General features: G+C 39.1%; 1 protein-coding gene across 1 annotated transcript; it reads left to right on the top strand.

Moving 5' to 3' along the window:
* Positions 1 to 273: 273 nt before the first annotated feature.
* On the top strand, positions 274 to 1791 carry LOC140874223 (uncharacterized). Its single transcript, XM_073277508.1, has 4 exons — positions 274 to 346; positions 392 to 957; positions 1048 to 1177; positions 1220 to 1791. Exons 1-4 carry the CDS (start codon positions 274 to 276, stop codon positions 1789 to 1791), a joined length of 1341 nt encoding a protein of 446 aa, XP_073133609.1.
* Positions 1792 to 16607: the final 14816 nt, after the last annotated feature.

The following is a 16607-nucleotide window of genomic DNA, read 5'->3' as shown; positions in this document are numbered from 1 at the left end:
CAAGAATCTGGCGGTCAGAATGAGGTTGGACTTGATGGAGTTATGCATGGGAGACGAGGTCCTCCTGCAAGAGATGCAAGAAACGATATTGATGCTGAAGTGGACCAGTTGGCCTATCTAGTGGATGAAATGGAGTTGGTGGTCGCTAGATTTCAAAGATTGAATCCACCTACCTTCAGTGGAGATGAAGGCAGTGAAAAAGCTGAATCTTAGTTGAGAGCCATGAACAACCTGTTTGGGTTGGTGCACTATAATTCTGAACGAAGGGTAACAATGGTGTTACTACAATTGAAAGATACCGCTAAATGTTCGTGGGAGGCTATGCGAACAAGTTTGGTTGAGGCTGGTAAACCTGTTACTTGGGATGTCTTTTGTGCTAAGTTTTGACAAGAATATGCTCCACCTTCTTTTGTGGCCGAGAAAACATCTGAGTTTTTCAATCTGGTTCAAGGTGATTTGAGTGCTACAGAGTATGCCAGAAAGCTGTTTTCATTGTTTACTTATGTGCCACACATTGCTGCCAAATATGGAGCTAAACTCGGGAAATTTATGGACGGACTGAATCAGAATCTGTACTCTTTGGTCTTGGCCAGCAACCCAGTCGATTATGCTGATGCGGTTGACAAAGCCATTAGACATGAAGCAGGGTTTAGAAGGGGTCAACCACAGTATACAATGCAAGTACCCACTGGAACTGCACAATTTCCAGCAAACTCATCTGTTGCACCCCAGCAGTCATTTCAGCAACCTAGGCCGCAAAGATTTAAGCCCAACAGGAAGCAATTCAAGAAGAAGTCATTTAGCACTTTCTCTAGTTCTGGTAGTTCTAGTGGTGGGGGATCTTCATGGGTTCCTAGAGAGTCTTGCAATAGGTGTGGAGGCAAACATCCTTCTGATCAGTGCATAGGAGTTCAGGGAGTTTGTCGTATATGTGGCCAACCAGGAAATTATGCAAAGGTTTGTCCTAGTGGGGGAGGACAGCGGCATCAGGCTTCTCAATTCAGCCAATTTCCTTGATCTCGAGCACCTAGACCTTTTGCTCCTCAGTTTGCATCGCAACCTATTTTCTCCCAACCGAGAGGTCCTTCTCAGCAGCAGTTCCCAAGACCTGAGCATGCTAGAGTTCATGCTTTGACTCACGACCAGGCTCAGGATGCACCTGGAGGGGTTATTGAAGGTATATTTCTTATCTTTGATCATCTTGTTCGTATATTGATAGACACAGGAGCATCTCATTCATTTCTATCTGCTGCATTTATTGTTGAGCATGAGATTGCTACTACCTTGTTGATAGATCCAATGTCTGTGTCTACCCCTGCCAGTGTGTATTTGAGATTGCGTGAGATAGTGATAAACTGTGTAATCTGTTTCGATGAAAGTATTATGATAACCAACTTGATTAATTTGTCTATGTCTGACTTTGATTGTATTATCGGAATGGATACTTTGACCAACTACCGAGCTACTGTTGACTGTTTTCATGGAGTAGTGAGATTCCGACCGTATGTTGGTGATAAATGGAATTTTTATGGTGATGATTCTCGATCCCGTATTCCTTTAGTGTCATCCATGCAGATGTTTGGGTTATTGTCGACTGGGAATGAAGGGTATTTGATCTATGCAGTCGATGCTACACAAGATAAGGGATTAAATGTTTCAGATATTCCAGTGGTTGAGGAATTTCCTGACGTATTTTCCGAAGAGATTCCAGGCTTTTCGCCTCAAAGGGAAATAGATTTTAGGATCGATTTGATGCCAAGAGCAAATCCAGTTTCCAAAGAACCTTATTGACTTGCTCCAGCAGAATTGAAAGAATTAAAAGAACAGTTGCAGGATCTCCTGTAGAAAGGTTACATCATACCAAGCATGTTGCCATGGGGAGATCCTATACTGTTTGTGAAAAAGAAAGATGGATCGATGAGGATGTGTGTAGTGACCCGCACCGTGATCACCTACTAATCAAAAACTTAAGCATGCAATTAGTTAATAAAATAATCTTAATCAGAGTAACTGCAGAATCTTAAAATAAAATAGTACCAGGTAAGAAAAACCTAGTGGTCAACCCTGCTATCCAGCCTTGGTCATGACCACCTAACCTCCCTGTCCCCGGGAGAACTACCTGCAACTGCCCCATGGAATAGGGCATCCAGCCAACAGAAAATAACATGAAGTGAGCCTAACATGCTCAGTACGAGAGTATGAGTATACGGTGTTATGTGTGCATGTATGCAAGTGAACTGGGTACCAAGACACTCAGGTCAAGAAACAAGCTCATAGACCGGGCCCAGGGTATATAAAACGCTGCGCCGTCGCATCAGGAGGTGGCTCATATATCCAGTGGATAATGGTGACCTGATACTAGAACATATGTCCAACCATCACGGTGACGTGACATAAGATTTACGTATCCAACCATCCACAACTCGTAGGGTCAGCGCCTTACTACAGGATACCTCTAAGATAAAAGTTCAATATGCTCATGTATGCAACATACAGTCATGACATGCTGTATATAAAGGCATATAAAAACATGCAATCTTATAATCCATGCAAACACATAATACATGCATACTCAATCTGGATATCTCGAATAATACTTCCGTACCTTACAAAGGCAGATCCTAGAAGCTTCCCCTCTAGGTCCAAGCCTACCATGCATCACTACAACATAAATAACCATGCATTATCTAGCATGCCAAACATCACCTACTAGGCTCTAAAATCCTTAATTAAACTATAGCATACTCCCTATTTCCTTTAGGGAACCAAAGTCATACCTTCGTTCGTCGTCAGCCCGCTGATGACGCATGCCCCAGAGCCTGGGCATAGCCTAGCTACGACCCCTGGATGCCTCGCCAGAGCTCCGCTGCGTGGCTGCTACTGTGGACACTGTCCGCTAAAGAACAACTATTACCCACTCCAACTCTTAAAATAAGAGTACCCAAAAGGCCCTAAAATAGAGCCATATGGGCGAAGGAGAGGATTCTAAACGGCTGAAAATGAGCAAATCTCGCCCATATTTATAGACGAAGAACGGACGCAACGTTCTGGCGAATGGACGCAACTTCCTGCACCGTCCAGCCACATGTAATGATCCTGTTGACATCTGTCTTGCCAGCAGAACGGACGCAATGTTCATTAGAACGGACGCAATGTTCTTGCACCATCCAACCACGTGTCATGATCTCGTCGACACCTGTCCAGCCATCAGAATGGACGCAATGTTTGTCAGATCGGAAGCAACGTTCTGGTCCGGATCGTTGCGTCCGTTTGGGTTCAGACGCAACGTTTGGGTCTAGTCCTTCCGAACTCGTTTGGCTGTTTCTGGTCTATTTTGAGACTTCCGGGACCTTTCCTACCATTTTTGGACGTTCCGGATGTGATTATCCACTTATTTTCACCAAATAATGACTCCTTAAACATGTTTTGACACTTTTAAAATTATATGTCATTTTATAACATGTTTAAAATAACTTAATCTTGTAAAATGAAACCGGGCTACTACATTCTCCCCTGCTTAAGATATTTCATCCTCGAACAATCTTAAGTACTGAATGCAGTAAATTACTGAATAAACATCTTTTATTCAAACTAATTCATTTTACAAGTTACAATCTTAAAATACAACAATTCAAAATAGCTCTGGATAATTTGTACGCATACGACTTTCAAATTCCCAAGTGGCCTCCTCAGTCCTCGGCGTTGCCATTGAACTAGAACAAGAAAAATGGTCTTGTTGCGTAATACCTTATCCTTTGACCTATGATACACAAAGGTCTCTCCACGTATGTAAAATCCGAGTCCAAATGTACCTTAGACGGCTATAAGATATGAGACTCATCTGCCACATATCGTCGCAACAGTGAAACATGAAACACGTCGTGGATACTAGACAAATACGGCGGTAAAGCCAATCTGTAAGCCAAATCTCCAACACTTTCCAGAATCTCAAATCGACCAATGTACCTAGGAGATAGCTTACCCTTGAGACCGAATCTAAAAATTCTGCGAAATGGGGAGACTTTTAGGAACACTTTCTCTCCCATTTCGAGATGCAAAGATCTGCGCTTAACATTCTCATAGCTAGCCTGTCTATCCTGCACAACCTTAATTCTCTTCTTGATCTGTCCAATAATATCAATATCTTGCTGGACTAACTCTGGTCCTTCTACCTATCGCTCCCCCACTTCCTCGCAGAACAGTGGATTAAAACACCGTTGTCCGTACAACGCCTCAAACGGAGCCATCCAAAAAAAAAAAAAATCAGTGACAACAATCCTGCCAGATCTGGTAACCTTAGATCTCAGCTGCTGTCATTTTTCCATGTCTAAACACTTGATGCTATCCAGATATTACTCTTTTGAAATTCCAACACTTGTTAGATCAATTGTTGATAATCCTAGAAACGCCTCTGAGAACTGAATATCTGAGTACTGTACTCATCCTATCAGTTCTTTATCACCAAGTGATGAACAATTTCATTCTTTCCTTCTACAAAGAACATTTATCTCCCTTACCACGGGGTTACAACATCTGTATCTACTACAGATAAATTAGAAGTAAAACTTTTTATCAACTCTCCTTAAACAGAAGGAAATCCAAAAGCTGAACTAGCATGCTCTTTGGAAACAACTATGTCCATCTCTGACTGTCTCAGAAAAATAGTCATAAATAATCACTGGTTACTAAACTTTTACCAGTTTAACTGACCACTTCAAAGCAATCATGAACACCTAAGTGCTCAACTTCCACTAACCAAGTGAATTCTCTTACTATCAAAACTATGTTGTAACTTAGCAGACTCATGAAATCCATCAATCACTAACTAGATCAATCATCGTGTAGATCTCAACCTCTTTGGATACAAGATGTTCCTAGCCAGGAAACACTTATTCATCACAGTTCTATCTACCAAAAGATCAAATATCTTTCAAGGTTATCAATCTGACACTAAGTTATAATCTAACGTAACTATTGCAATGATCTCTAGACTGAGTAAATTTTCCATCCCCTTCTGAAGTACAAAAGACTTCCAGAATATCATTGGAAATGCACTCCCCCAGTATCACGTGAGAGAACTATCCATCCAGAATATTCACTTGTCAAGGAATCTCGTCCAAGAATATTCTCTCCATCAAAATCTGTATCTGATGAAGTCAGACCTTAACTCATCACATCCTTTGGCACTAATCCAGCACCAAATATAATTCTAGAAGACTCAAATAAATCCTGAATATTCTTATGATAGTTATACCCATTGCAATGATTGTACATACAACGAGACTGAGGTAAGTCTTCCTATAATGCCAAACTGGAACAGAATAATCCTTCTTGAGTACACCGGCATAAGGTCGCACTTATTATACCATCTCGAAACCCAACAGTCATCAGCATCCTGGCATAACTCCTTCCCGAGTCTCTGATATTATGAAACATCCCTATCTGGACCAAAATCACTGGTCAAGGAAAATTATCTACATAAGCACAACTCAAATCCTGAGGTCGCAAACATCTGATAATTAAATCCTGTTGAATATCAGTTCAACTAAACTCTTGAATTAAATCCTCAAAATCACAATTTAAAGGCCAAATTCTATCTGCTCAGAATGATTACTTGTCAAGGAAAAATACATTCCAAGACTGTTCTGACAATGGAACATCTGTATCTCAAACATACTGAAAGGAATTTTATTCCTTGATATTTTCGGCTCTTGTATTAATTGATATTATTAGATTTTGCTTTCTAGACAAGATAAAATATATGGTAAATATCCTGAGTATATATCGATTATGTTAAAGATATATTTGCCAAGTTTAAATCTTGTCTTGATAAAGTGATTATTTGATATAATATAATTCGATATTATCAAGATTTGATAGAGTTTATTTCCTACTAAAACATGCTTCCTTATTCATGTAGGACTCTATCTAAGGAAACCTTCAAGACTTAGATTCTAATCTATAAAGGAAGAGTTTCACGCACAAGTAGAGTATGCTTCAGACGATAATCTTCTGCGCAAAGACTGAAGAATTCCATTGAAGAATCCGACGAATTCTGAAGCAAGGTTTGCAACCATCGTTGTTGCATGTTCCCGTGTTGCCGTTCGTGTTGAAGACATTAGAGACAACACTGTGGGAACTGTGTTGTTGAAGATCTTTTCTGTCTCTTCAATTTAGGCCACGGGAGTTGCATCCAATTTCTTTTATACTCTATTGTATTTTAGGATGCAAGTTTGATTTCTCAACTTGTTGAGAAATTTAGGATTTAATGAATTTTCGTAAAATTACTAGGATTGCTTTGTAAGACTGATCTTATGTTTACTAGTAATATTTAGCTCTAAGGCACCCGCACGAGTTTTATACTCGTGCAAAATTATTTACTTGTGTTTTATTTACGCTTTAAATTTCCGCTGCACTGTGTTGTCTGTGATGTTACAACACAACGGACAACACTGCCTATTTTACATAACCAACCGCGTACACCGTTTCTTTCACTGGCATCAGAGCCACCACTTGACTTTAATAAGTGAGTTCCTGGTTTGTGCTACAAGTTAGTTATGGACACTCCGTACACAAGTGCAATTCGTCCACCTATTTTGGATGTAACAAATTACGGCCCTTGGAAATTGAAGATGAGCATGTACATTCAATCCATTGAGTCCAGGGCTTGGCAACGTGTTCTTGATGGTTGGACACCACCTATGAGAGATGATGATGTATCAGGACCAAAGCCAAGATCACAATGGACAGCCGATGAGAATACTGCGGCTATTTATAATGCTAAAGCTCTTAATGCTATGTTCACTTCAGTTGATATGAACATGTTTAATTTAATTGGTACTTGTACTTGTGCTAGGGATGCTTGGGAGAAACTGCAAACCCACTGTGAAGGCTCGGCAAGTGTTAAGAAGACAAGGATGCGTCTCATAACTTCAAATTTTGAGAAAATGAGAATGGAGGAATCAGATACCATCATGGAATATAATGGTAGATTGAAGAGCCTTGCGAATGAAGCATCTGTTCTTGGTGATCCTATTTCGAACGAGAGACTTGTATCTAAAGTGCTTCGTTCTGTCCACAAAATATTTCACACCAAGGTTTGTGCTATAGATGAATCAAAAGTTACATCTATAATGGGTTTGGATGAGTTAATTAGTTCTCTTCGCACTTATGAGATGGAGTTGGAAGCCGAAGATGACTCAAAAGGTAAGTCTATTTCTTTTCAGGTTTCTAATGATGTTTACAATAATTTTTCTGAAGTTCAACAGGAAGTAAAGGAATCTGATCTTGAAGAGAATTCAATTGCTTTGATCTCGAAGAAGTTCACTGATTATCTCAAGGTAATGAAAGAAAAGAAGGATGTGAAAGGTGCACAACCTTCAAAATTTCCTAAATTGCCTACTTCAGAAAAACCTCAAAACCTGCTGCTACTCGAGGACCTCGTCAAAGGTATGAAGGTAAGGTTCAGTCCTCAAGTAAAAATTTTGATAATGTTCAATGCAGGGAATGTAAGGGATATGGCCACTATTCTTATGAATGCAAAAATCGCCTTCGGAAAGGTATGAATGTGTCTCTGAGTGATGATGATTCGGAAGAAGAACAAGAAAAGGATGAACAGGCAGATCTCATATATTTTACTGCTTTGCTGGAAAGTAAGAAAAATTTTCAGATCAATCCTCTTGGTGTTGGCTCCGGTGTTGCAATACCTGGACGCAACACAGTTCAAAAATCTATTTGTTTTGTTGCTTCTAACCTTGATAATTCCAGTAATCATGAAGAATAGGTAGCTGATCCTTATACTCTGGAAGGTATTCAAAAACTCTATGAAGAGTTATACTGTGATTGGAACAAAAGGAATTAGTTGAACACAACCCTTACACAAGAGAATACTGAATTGAAAGCTGCTGTGGCTAGATTGGAAATTCTCATGAGTAAGAAAGATCTGGAATTAGGGTTGCTGAATTCTGAATTTGAAAGAGCAAAAACAACACTTGATAAATTTAATTCCAGTTCAAGCAAACTTGATTCCATTTTGACTATGGGTAAGAATGATAAGTTTGGTCTGGGTTTTAAAGAAAGTGTTTTTGAAACTGGTGAATCTTCCAAAACACCAGTGTTTGTGAAGGAAGGTAATGATTCCTTGAACCATCCTTCAACTGCTTCAAAAGGTAAGAAATCCATTGTTGAAAAGAATGTTTTTGTCCCTAAGCCAAAACAATGAAAGCGTCCTTTTGTATGTCACTATTGTCTCAAATCTGGTCATATCAGGCCTTTTTGTTGAAAGCTGAAGAATGACTATGTGTTGTGGGAATCTAAGCAGGTGTTGCCCCCCGTGTTGCCCAACACCAAGAGCAACACTGGCAGAAAGAGGCCCACTGTGAAGAAAGTTTGGATACAAAAGCATGATGTTATATGTTTTGTTATTTATACTTCCTTGAAAGCTAACACTGCAGGTAATTGGTATTTTGATAGTGGAAGCTCTCGGCACATGACAGGCTTGAAAGATCACCTCACTGATTACGTTGAACAAAATGGTGGTAGAGTGACCTATGGAGGTGGTGCAAAGGGAAGAATTTTTGGAAAAGGAACACTCAATGTGGAAGGGTTTTCAAAGCTTCATAACGTCTTACACGTTGAAGGACTTAATGCAAACTTAATTTCAATTAGTCAACTGTGTGATGATGACTTGCATGTGAAGTTTGATAAGAATACTTGTGAAGTTTTTGATAATACTAATCTTTGTGTTATGACAGGTACAAGATCAGTGGATAATTGCTACCAACTTGGTGAGGAATTGGCATGTAGAAACTCAAAGGTTGATGAGTTTAGTCTATGGCACCAAAAGCTTGGACATGTGAATTTCAAGACCTTAAAAAATCTGAGTAAGTTTGAAGCTGTCAGAGGTCTTCCAAATCTAAAGTCTGGTGTTCCATATGTTTGTGGTGCATGCCAAAAAGGTAAGCAAACCCGTGTTGTGCACCCTGTTTTACAACACGGTGTCTTGAACTTTTGCACATGGATTTGATGGGTCCCATGGAAGTCGAAAGCTATGGAGGTAAAAAGTATTCTTTGGTATGTGTTGATGATTTTTCTCGTTTTACATGGGTAAGATTTCTTAGAGAAAAATCAGACACTTTTGATGTTTTTAAGAAGTTGTTTACCAATATTACTAACCTACATACTTTGACTGTAGCAAGGATCAGAACTGATCATGGAAAGGAATTTGAGAACTCATTTATTTCTTTTTTGTGTGATAAGAAGGGCATCTCACAGGAGTTCTCTGCCCCAAAAACTCCTCAACAAAATGGAATTACCGAAAGGAAGAATAGGACATTGCAAGAGATGGCTAGGGTGATGATGAGCTTAAAAAATATCTCCAAGAGATTTTGGACAGAAGAATTAAACACAGCATGTCATATTTCCAATCGTGTGTATTTGATAAGTGGTTCTTCGATGACTTCCTATGAAATTCTCATGGGAAAGAAGCCAAATCTCACTTATTTTCATATCTTTGGCTGTGTATGTTATGTTTTGAATGATAGAAATCACCTAGCAAAATTTGATTCCAAAAGCGATAAGAGTTTGTTCCTTGGTTATTCTACTAATAGTCGTGCATATAGGATGTATAACCTTAGGACCAGAACAATTATGGAATCTATTAATGTTGTTTTTGATGATGGTGCAGATCTCAAAGAAAAAACTGCTGAAGATGATATTGAAGGCTTGCTGGAAATTCCTCACGAAGAACATAGTGTTGTTCCTGATGTTGCAACACCAAATACAACACTGGTTCCTCCAGAAACTGTTCATGAGGAAAATTCCCAAAATATTGAGGAAGCTGAGAGGATTACTGAAAAGGACATTCCAAGCAAGATACAGAAGAATCATCCATCATCACAGATTATTGGAGATGTTCATGGAACAAGGCAAACTCGTGCTAAGGACAAAGTTGACTACCGCAAGATGGTTGGGTTAGTATGCATGAGTTCCGTGTACTCACAGGTAATGCATGCCTGTTTTTTTTTTCAATATTGAACCCAAGAATGTCAATGATGCTTTGAATAATGAATTTTGGGTAAATGCCATGCATGAAGAACTTGAGCAATTTGTCCGAAATGATGTGTGGTTTTTGATTCCATCTCCTGATCATGGTAATGTCATTGGTACAAAATGGATTTTTAAAAATAAAACTGATGAATCAGGAAACATCATTAGGAACAAAGCAAGGTTGGTTGCTCAAGGGTATACTCAGGTTGAGGGGGTTAATTTTGATGAGACCTTCGCTCCTGTTGCCCGCATTGAGTCAGTCCGACTATTTCTAGCTATTGCATGTCATATGGGTATAAAACTTTACCAAATGGATGTGAAGAGTGGGTTTTTGAATGGTATTTTAAATGAGGAAGTGTATGTGAAGCAACCCAAAGGCTTTGAGGATCCACACCACTTGGATCATGTTTACAAGTTAAAGAAGACACTCTATGGCTTGAAGCAAGCTCCACGAGCATGGTATGGTAGGTTGACCGAATATTTGCTCGAAATTGGCTTCAAACGAGGTGAGGTTGACAAAACCCTTTTTATTCAAAAGACCAAAGGTGAAATCCTTATTTGTCAAATTTATGTGGATGACATTATCTTTGGCGCTTCTTCTCAAAAGCATGTTGATAGTTTTGTTGAATGCATGTCTTCTACGTTTGAAATGAGCATGGTAGGAGAGTTAACTTTTTTCCTTGGACTACAAGTTAAGCAATCAAATGATGGGATTTTTCTTTGTCAAAGTAAGTATGCAAAGAATTTGGTGAAAAGGTTTTGCAAAGAGAATGTGAAGAACATGAAAACTCCTATGGGCTCGAGTGAAAAATTAGGAAAAGACAGTGTTGCGGCTGCTGTTGACAACATCATGTATCGCAGCATGATAGGAAGTCTTTTGTATTTGACTGCTAATCGTCCTGATATCATGTTCAGTGTGTGTTTATGTGCTAGGTACCAATCTGATCCAAAGGTAACCCAATTAAAAGATGTTATGAGAAATTTGAAATATGTTTCGGGTACATTGGATTTGGGATTGTGGTATACGAGGGAAACCAACACTAACCTTGTAGGTTTTAGTGATGCTGATTGGGCTGATGATGTGAATGATAGAAAGAGCACTACGAGTGGGTATTTTTACCTTGGAAATAATTTGGTTTCATGGTATAGTCGTAAGCAAAACTGTGTGTCACTTTCGACTGCTGAATCTGAATATGTGGCAGCCGGAAGTTGTTGTTCACAACTTCTTTGGATGAACCAAATGATTGAAGATTATGGTTTTAAGAGTGAACCCCCCATTGTTTATTGTGATAATTCAATTTCTATTGATATATCAAAGAATCCGGTTCAACACTCGCACACAAAACACATTGACATTCGTCATCACTTTATTCGAGATTTAGTAGAGAAAGGTATGATTCGAATGGAGTTTGTTGGAACCAATAACCAATTGGCAGACATTTTTACTAAAGCATTAGATCATGAGAGATTTTCAACTCTTCGGAGGTCTCTCAGCATGTGTGCATTATAATCCGTTGCGAGTGTTGTCTGCGGTGTTACAACACTACCGACAACACTGTTGTTTTTCTTGTCATGCATTTTTAGGATTTTAGGCATTCTGCACTCACTCTGTTGTGTAGTGTTTAAATCTCTGTTTCATTGATTCAATTGACGCCAAGTTTTTTATGCAAAATTTTTATTGAAACACACTGGCCCTTGAAAATCGAACTCTGACTAAACCACTAAGTAGTTGAGGGATGTTCGTGTATTCCATGCTCTTGTTCCATGTGAACGGTGGTTTTGCAAATTCAGTGTTCAGCTTTTTAATAAAGTTTGATGACCAATGCCATATTTACAAGCTTTATAAATAATCGGAAGAAAATGGAAAAAGCTGCCTAATTGAGTCCAATGAAGACTGTTCTTTTGGTGTGTAGGCTACCACTTCTGGAATTTTTCTAAATCAAGGGTAATCAAGTGTGTAAGTCTCAAATGCTTTTTGAAAAACTATGGTGTTGTTGATGATGTTGGCAACATGAGAAGCAACACTACACTTGTCAACATATCGTTTGCTTGTGATTGCATTTTTATTTTTATGTTACACTCTGTTTAGGCATAAAATAGGTCATGCATATGCATTTTTGGTAATAGGGTTCTGTTTTTGGGTAAGGTTCCAAATAGACAAACTTTTATTAAATTACCCTATTTACTAAAAATTGAATTTTTGTGATTGCCTTTTGTTTCAGTGGAGTTAGGCTGATGTGGAGGTAATTCTGGAAGATTTGGGCTGAAATATTTATCTCGGATTATTGCCTTATTTATGGGATTTTATCTCTTAAATCTTGGCTTTTAAAGTTTTGGCCGTTTAGGAAAGTTACCGTTGTAACTTGAGGGAGATCAGGGATCAGGGTAATTATGAGTTTGTTAGAGGGAAATTGTTACCATTTTGTGATAGGATTCTTATATATTTGGTTTCCTTTTTATCGGGTGTTATCATTCTCCTAATTCTTCCATTACCCGATTGAGTTTTCTGCAAACCCTACCCTTCTCTCACTTTCCATTTTATTTGCAATGACAGGCCTTGATACTCAAGACATTCGAAGAGAGATGGGCCATAAAGAACCCAATGTTGCTGCCGGTGTTACAACACCGGAAATCCCATCCACGGGGTCTTCTCTGCCGATTGTTCCAGTTCCCATGGAACCCGTTCCACTTGTTGTTCTCATGCCGGGCAAACCTGGGAATGCCATTGATCTCGAGAATCCACCTGATTTTTCTGTCCTGAATCAAGTTCATCCCCCTCCACCGATGGCTCGCCAATCAAAAAGGCAGGCAGGGTACAACCCTAATTTCACCCAATCTAAGCGTTTTTACAAGGGTCCTCGCATCTCCATGGCCGAAGAGGATCGCAGCTCTGGCGATGATTCTGATGATGCAAACTACGAGTTTGTTGCTCGTACTAAACCCTCCGGTTCCACTGCTGCATCTGCCTCTGCTCTTATTGTTGAATCTGCATCTAAGAGTGATGATTCAAGCACCTCTTGTGATGCTCCACCTAAGGATGCTCCTGAAAAAGCTGTACCTCAGGAACCTGCTGGTTCCGATAAAGATGCCACCTTGGCACAAATTTTGGAAAGCCTTAAGCAAGGCAAGGCTTCTTCGTCTGTTCCTCCCTCTTCTCATCTATCCGATGATGAGCCTGATACTGAGATGATGGAAGAATTTTCTCAGGGCAAAGCACATCAAGATTCTGTCTCTTCCTCCTCTTCCACCTCTGCCGAGTCTGCTGCTGACTCTTGTGATAAGAGTGCTGATATTGGAGAAGAAGAAAACTCTAAAGATATTTCCAGCATGGATGCTGATGAAGAGCCTTTAGAGACAGAGGATGTTTCTGCTACTGATGCCAGTGTTGCTATTGGTGTCGTCAACACCACGTATAACACTTTTGATGAGGACTATGACATGGATGCTGCTCATTCCCTCATGTTTTACTCTAGTGATGCTGCTGCTGTTTGCCTCTCTTCGCTCATAGAGGTCTACTGGATGAGAGGAACATTGATGTACTCTTCTATGATAGGTACAATTTGATTGATTTTTTGAAACTTAGACAGCTCTATTCTACTGCTGTTGCCGTGATACCCTATTGTAAGAGGGTGATTCTGGAATTCTATGCCAACCTGACCGCTAGCATTGAAGATCCCGAATCTGCAAAGTATGGCTTGGTGTATCTACGGGGTCGGCTGTTCGAGTTCACTCCAGCCGTGATCAACTCTCTCTATTCCACCCCGGACGTTGATGAAGGCAATTCTCCAGAGATCAATGAAGTGATTACTGTTCTCACTGGTGGTATGGTCAAACAATTCTCTGACCATTTTTCTGCAGCTAAGCTTACCTCATTTTATTCTGTGCTGCATAAGATAGCTGTAAGGAATTTGACTCCTTCATCCAACTCAACAGTTATCACAAGACCACAGGCGGTCATTTTATATGCCATTGGGATTAGGAGTCCCTTCAATTTTGGGAAGATGGTATTCAAGACAGTGCTCCAGTTTGCTGATGGAGGACTCAAATCTACAAAGCTGCCATTCCCATCTTTGATATATGGAATTTTGGAATCTCAGGCTTTCATCTGCAATATCACAGAAGAACACACTGATCAACCTGAGATTTTGAAGTTAACAGCTGGAATTCTCAAGGGAAATCGAGTTCTGGATTTTCCCTGGATTGCTAATCCTTCTCTTGCTACTGAAGCTGCTGGTGTTGCACCCGATGTTGCCAACATGGGTGACAACACTGAAAAAACAGTGCCTACTCCTACTACCCTGGAATTCCCCACTGCCACTATTCAGCTGCTGATGACTCGTGCTGAAGAGAAAATTGCGCAAGCACAGGAAGATATTGCGTTCTACAGCATGATCTTGGCTGCTTGTCGGAGACAACTTGGCATTTCTGGCCAAACAGGGGGAGATAGTGCACAAGCTAAAGCTGATCCATCTGGGACTAAAGATGATGAGGATGAAGCCTTTGATCAAGATGGATCCGATAGTGATCAAATTTAGATTTTGCTTCTTCTCTCATCTTTGCTTTATAAGTTTCATTTTGATTTTAATATAAGTGTTTTTGTTCGTTCTAGTTATGTGCCTCAAGTGCTCTTACATGTGTTAACTAGACTAACATCTTCTACCCCACTTATGCTCTGATATATGAATTAAAGAATCCCATGAGTTATTGTCCATGTTATCCACCGTATTACGACACGAGGGACAACACTTCAGGGGGAGACTTTAAAATTCAAGGGGAGAAGATTTTTAAACTCAGGGGGAGTTTATGATTATCTCATACTTGTGCAATGTTTTGTCCAGAAAGCAAAAAGGGGGAGATTAAAAGGAATTTTATTCCTTGATATTTTCGGCCCTTGTATTAATTGATATTATTAGATTTTTCTTTCTAGACAAGATAAAATATATGGTAAATATCCTGAGTATATATCGATTATGTTAAAGATATATTTTCCAAGTTTAAATCTTGTCTTGATAAAGTGATTATTTGATATAATATGATTCGATATTATCAAGATTTGATTTGCAAGATTTGATAGAGTTTATTTCCTACTAAAACATGTTTCCTTATTCATGTAGGACTCTATCTAAGGAAACCTTCAAGACTTAGATTCTAATCTATAAAGGAAGAGTTTCATGCACAAGTAGAGTACGCTTCAGACGATAATCCTCTGCGCAAAGACTGAAGAATTCCATTGAAGAATCCGACGAATTTTGAAGCAAGGTTTGCAACCATCGTTGTTGTATGTCCCCGTGTTGTCGTTCGTGTTGAAGACATCAGAGACAACACTGTGGGAACTATGTTGTTGAAGATATTTTCTGTCTCTTCAATTTAGGCCACGGGAGTTGCATCCAATTTCTTTTATACTCTGTTATATTTTAGGATGCAAGTTTGATTTCTCAACTTGTTGAGAAATTTAGGATTTAATGAATTTTCGTAAAATTACTAAGATTGCTTTGTAAGACTGATCTTACGTTTACTAGTAATATTTAGCCCTAAGGCACCCGCACGAGTTTTATACTCGTGCAAAATTATTTACTTGTATTTTATTTACGCTTTAAATTTTTGTTGTACTGTGTTGTCTGTGGTGTTGCAACACAACGGACAACACTGCCTATTTTACATAACCAACCACGTACACCGTTTCTTTCACATACGATAACTAAACCTTGATACCACACCTGGTATCTGTCCTATCCAAAGTCATACCCTGTTGTGATTGTTGCCAAATTTTCAGACTGAGTAGCCTTCCCTATATAGTCCCTGGAGCACCAAGGCCTCCAAACAATCTCTGAAGTATGGAAACTTCCAGAGGAATACCGACTAAAGGTCACGCCTCCTCACGTCTAGTACTGGTCACAATCCACAATTCTTGGTATTACTTAGTCTGTCATCCTGATGAAAATCCATCATCAAGCGGTAGCCACCTCATGAGATCAACACAACCAATTGTTCTAAGAAAATCCGCATAGAACAAACACTCATGCCCCTGATGAATCATATCATCCCTGGAAAACACTTCATTTACAAAAATATTCTAGGTAAAACATCTAGAACTATTCATCTGATACATGTAAAATCTCAGGTGCACATTTAAACAAATAAAAAAAAAAATCTTTTATTCAACTTAAACAAGAAAGTCTTAAAGATTACAACACTTGAACCACCAATCCAGGTTATAATACAATCTTTATTACAATCCCATGTAATACATAACTTAATAAAAAGATTACACTGAAAGATGTACAATACAACAAAATCTTAGTACATCAAATACTGAAATCTTTAATACATTTGATTCAACTAATTACAACTGAAATACTATTTACAACAAAATACAGTATTTAAACTCCTACAAAATTCTTTCATTCCGTCTACTGATCTTGAACATGAAGTTTTCCTCATGTCAGCAGACCTTCTTCATCGCAAGATCTCAAAGATATATAAAAATATATCCTACTAGAGATGCCCAAAGCTTAATGAGACATTCTCTTGGTAGGATCTTACGGGGTGGCTTCCTTGGT

This window comes from Henckelia pumila, chromosome 1, assembly GCF_033568475.1.
Source record: "Henckelia pumila isolate YLH828 chromosome 1, ASM3356847v2, whole genome shotgun sequence".
Lineage (NCBI taxonomy): Eukaryota > Viridiplantae > Streptophyta > Magnoliopsida > Lamiales > Gesneriaceae > Henckelia > Henckelia pumila.
This window is presented reverse-complemented; position numbering and strand designations above follow the sequence as displayed.